This window comes from Temnothorax nylanderi, unplaced genomic scaffold (assembly GCF_030848795.1).
Source record: "Temnothorax nylanderi isolate EJ_2023f unplaced genomic scaffold, tnyl_v1.0 TNYL_tig1222_pilon, whole genome shotgun sequence".
Lineage (NCBI taxonomy): Eukaryota > Metazoa > Arthropoda > Insecta > Hymenoptera > Formicidae > Temnothorax > Temnothorax nylanderi.
Genome location: NW_027250284.1, coordinates 1 through 5,000, shown reverse-complemented (window position 1 = coordinate 5,000; position 5,000 = coordinate 1). Strand labels below are relative to the sequence as shown.

At 43.6% G+C, this 5,000-nt stretch overlaps 1 protein-coding gene across 1 annotated transcript; it reads left to right on the top strand.

The window, feature by feature from the left end:
* Positions 1-2,163: 2,163 nt before the first annotated feature.
* Positions 2,164-3,843, top strand: LOC139786972 (ATP-dependent DNA helicase pif1-like). The gene has a single exon (XM_071726065.1). It carries the CDS (start codon positions 2,164-2,166, stop codon positions 3,841-3,843), a length of 1,680 nt encoding a protein of 559 aa, XP_071582166.1.
* Positions 3,844-5,000: the final 1,157 nt, after the last annotated feature.

The following is a 5,000-nucleotide window of genomic DNA, read 5'->3' as shown; positions in this document are numbered from 1 at the left end:
GGTTCTACAAGATGGCTTCATGCCGACCTTTAAAGTTCAGGGGCAAGTATATCACTTGGTAGGAAGTCTGCTGCCAGCACCTGAACAGGAAGCCCAATTTCTACAAATTTATTTCGTGGGCGAGGATGAAAGGGAAGTGCGTTTGAGATGCAGCAATTTTCCTGATGTCAAACAGGAATTAGTCAAAGAATTGCAGAAGATGCTACATGAAGTCAATAGCTATATAAAAGACCTGAAAACCACTCTAGAAAAAGTACCTCCAACTTGCAAAAAGTTCGAGGTCATTATTCATGCAGATAAAAAGCCCGTTGATGTTCATGGAGGACGCTTCAATGCACCAACAGCAAATGAAGTAGCTCTGGTGATTGTTGGACAGCAATTCGAGCAGCGAGATATTGTGTTGCAGAGCCACGACAACACACTGCGGCGCATCAGCGAGATTCACCGATCATACGACGTTCTGCAGTACCCGCTTTTGTTTTGCCGTGGCGAAGATGGGTACTCTATTGCCCTGCCTCAGCGTGATCCTCAGACCAAGTTGCCCTTCAAGAATACAGTTTCCGCAGCGAGCTTTTACTCGTACCGTGTCATGGTCAGGCAAGGGGAAGTCAACCACTTGGTGTACTTCCGTTCTCTTTTTAGTCAATTTTTGGTTGACATGTACGCCAAAATAGAGACTGAAAGGTTGAACTATATTAGGAACAACCAGGCGCAGCTAAGGGCAGACAGCTACATTCACCTGAGAGACGCCGTCGGAAAGCAGGATGCTGACGTTGCTCAGCTGGGTCAAATGGTGGTGCTTCCGTCATCCTTCACTGGAGGACCACGCTATATGCATGAGCGGACTCAAGACGCTATGACATACGTCCGCTACCACGGCCGTCCTGATCTGTTCATCACTTTTACTTGTAACCCTAAGTGGAAAGATATCACAGATGTACTGCTGTCAGGGCAAAAATCACACGATCGTCACGACATTATAGCTAGGGTATTTCATCTCAAGGTGAAGAAGATGATGGCTCTCTTAAACAAGGGCAATCTGTTTGGAAAAGTGTGGTGCTTCATGTACTCTGTAGAGTGGCAAAAGCGAGGTCTGCCTCACATCCATATCTTGCTGTGGCTAGAGCAGCGCATCTTTCCTGATATGATCGACAAAGTCATCTGTGCTGAAATACCTGATCCCGTGCAAGACTCTCTTCTTCATAACATTGTCAAGGCCAACATGATTCATGGTCCCTGCGGGGGCTTAAATCGTAATTCGCCTTGTATGAAAGGAGGCAATTGCAGCAAGAGGTACCCACGGCTACTTCTCAAAAACACTCAGACAGGAAATGATGGATACCCGCAATATCGGAGGAGGTGTCAAGCTGATGGTGGGTTTACCGTAAAAATCAATGAAATAGAGCTGGATAACCGCTGGGTGGTGCCCTATAATCCTGTTTTGTTACGTATTTTTAATGCTCATATTAATGTGGAATTATGCACTTCAGTCAAGTCCATCAAGTACATTTGCAAGTACGTGAATAAGGGTAGTGACCAAGCGACTTTTGCCTTAGAGAGTGAGAGAGATGAGGTGAAGTTGTATGAGAGTGGGCGGTACATCAGCAGCTCAGAGGCAATTTGGAGAATCTTGGCGTTCCCTATTCATGAGAGATATCCTACTATCTTCCATCTCGCTGTTCACCTTGAGAATGGTCAGCGTGTGTACTTCAATTCCAAAAACTTGGTTGAGAGGCTTAGCAACCCACCTCAGACAACACTCTTGGCTTTCTTCGAGCTGTGCAAAACCGATGATTTTGCAAAAACCCTCTTGTACTGTGAGGTTCCTTCTTATTTTGTGTTTAAAAATAACAAGTTTGAGAGAAGAAAGCGGGGGATGGATGTCGACGGCTGGCCAGGAATAAAGAAAGACCATGCGCTGGGAAGAGTGTATACCATCCATCCAAATAACACCGAGTGTTATTATCTTCGCTTGCTGCTGCATGAGATTCGAGGTCCAACGTCCTTTTTAGATCTAAAGATTGCAAATGGTGTCCTTTGTTCAACATTTCAGTCTGCATGCAAGGCATTAGGTTTGCTGGAAGATGACAAACACTGGGACAATACCTGGAAGAAGCTGCCTTATGTGATTCTCCTTTCAAGTTGCGAGAGCTCTTTACAGTGATGTTGGTATTCTGTCAACTTACCGAACCTCTGAGTCTTTGGGAAAAGTACAAAGACAGCCTTTCAGAAGACATTACACGACAGGTGGAGAGAGAGTTGCAAGGCAATGCACAGCAGGTGATGGACGAGGTGTATAACAGATGTTTGGTGCTGATTGAGGACACAGTGTTGGCTTTGGGAGGACAGGAGTTGCACCAATACGGCCTGTCTCAGCCAAAGAGATCAGGAGAAGTCTTGAAAAATCGAGATTATCTGAGAGAGACCAACTACGACGTAAACACCTTGGCACAAGTGGTGTCGATTAACGAGGGTTTACTGACAGATGAGCAGTTCGCTGTCTATCGGCAGGTCCTTAGCAGCATTGAGTCAAGTGCTGGTCAGGTCTTTTTTCTGGATGCTCCTGGTGGTACTGGAAAAACCTTCCTGATCAACTTACTCCTGGCAAAAGTAAGAAGTGAACGTGGCATCGCTTTGGCTGTTGCATCTTCTGGCATTGCTGCTACGCTGTTGGAGGGAGGCAAGACCGCTCACGCTGCTTTTAAGCTGCCCTTCAATCTCAATCATGCAGAAACACCCCTATGCAATATTTCAAAACAAAGCAACATGGCTCAAGTGTTGCAGGACTGCAAGCTTATTGTTTGGGTTGAGAGCACCATGGCACATAAAGGAGGTTTTGAGGCTTTGAGCACAACTCTAAAAGATATTAGGGGCAACGATGGAGTGATGGGGGGAGTCACCGTGCTGCTGGCTGGAGACTTCCGACAGACTTTACCAGTAGTGCCAAGGGGAACTAGAGCTGACGAGGTTAAAGCATGTATCAAGGCATCACATTTATGGCCCCTTATCTGGAAACTTTCTCTCAGAAAGAATATGAGGGTATACTTGAGAGGCGATGTCTCCGCGGGGCAATTCTCCAAACTCCTACTTAAAATAGGGGATGGAAGGTATCCCGAGTCTGAGGGAAAGGTGATTATTCCTGAAGGTCTAGGCTTAGTAGTGACAACCCTAGCTAACCTTATTGACAAGATATACCCTGATATCGCCGATATCAAAGATAAATCTATGGACTGGCTGTGCGAACGTGCCATTCTGACCCCTAAGAACGACAAAGCTGGAGTTATTAATGACACTCTACTTAACTCATTTGACGGGATAGAAATGAAGTACAGGTCTGTAGACTCGGTAATACAAACAGATGACGCGGTCAACTACCCCGTAGAGTTCCTCAACACTCTGAATCCTCCTGGTTTACCAGCTCACAAGCTTCTACTTAAAGTGGGGGCTCCAGTGATGTTGCTGCGAAACCTCAATCCGCCCAAACTTTGTAATGGAACCAGGCTACGAGTAAAGGCTCTCCATAGGAATGTCATCGAGGCCACAGTGTTCACCGGATGTGCTCGGGGAGATACAGTGTTTATACCACGCATACCTCTCATACCATCAGAGTACCCTTTCGAGTTTAAGAGGCTGCAATTTCCTGTCAAAGTCTGTTTTGCGATGACCATCAATAAGTCCCAGGGGCAATCGCTGAAAGTAGCAGGGATTGATTTAAGTGAGGATTGTTTCTCACATGGGCAGTTTTACGTGGCCTGCTCAAGGGTAAGCTCACCTAGCAGTCTGGTAATCTTAGCACCTGAGGGGAGAACTACCAATGTGGTCTATAAAGAGGTCCTTAAGTAGGAAAAAAAGGTCATACTGGTGTTAAATGAAAATATACGCTATTACTTATTTGCATGTCTTAATACATATGTCCTCCGGGGCGATGTTCTTCAACTAAAAAAAAAAAATAAATTTCGATCGTGTTTGAACAAGGCATCGTTGTCTGAACAAGACATCGTGTTTAAATAAGGCATCGTGTCTGAACAAGGCATCGTTTATGAACAAGACATCAAATTTGTCACAAAGACGAGTGTGTAAACAATATAATGTCTGCGCAAAATATCGTGTCTGAACAAGACATCGTGTCTAAACAAGACATCGTGTCTGAACAAGACATCGTGTCTGAACAAAACATCGTGTCTGAACAAGACATCGTGTCTGAACAAGACATCGTGTCTGAACAAGACATCGCGTCTGAACAAGACATCGAGTCTGAACAAGGCATCGTGTCTGAATAAGACATCGTGTCTGAAATCGTGTCTGAACAAGACATCGAGTCTGAACAAGGCATCGTGTATGACCAAGGCATCATATTTGTCACAAAGACGAGTATAGTTTTTTGCTACCGATTTTATGGAAACCGGTTTTTTTAATTTTTCCAATTTTTACGGAAATAATTGACCGAATCGCAAAGAATTGTATATGAAGTAGGGGTAGAATTTCCCGGGGATTGCATTAAGTGTATAATTTTTCGTTATTCTATTATAAATCCTTTATATATATAGATATAGTTTTACAATAAAATAAAGAAAAACAGAAATGCATTCTGCGATTTGCGCAGTAATTGCAGTTAAAATGCATTCTGCGCAACGCGCAGTGATTACTATCAAAATGTATTCTGCGCTATGCGAGAAAATAATATGAGAAGTAGTATAATAGGGCTTAAGGCGAAGGTCTACTATAAAAAACCTAACGCGCCAATAGGTGGAACCTCAAGGGTGGTGTGGAAGTCCATCATTTTAATATCTTAATTTTTTTATATAAATAAAAGTGATTAAAAATTACAAATACAGAATGTAAAGGTGATTTAAGTGATGATTGATAAAGGAATTTACAAAAAAAAAGCTTCAGAATTTTATAGCTTTTAAGCTATCTATATATATAAAGGATTAAGAGAGAGACTATTTGCGTGTCTTACTACACATGTCCTCCGGGGCGAAGCCCGGGTAACCAGCTAG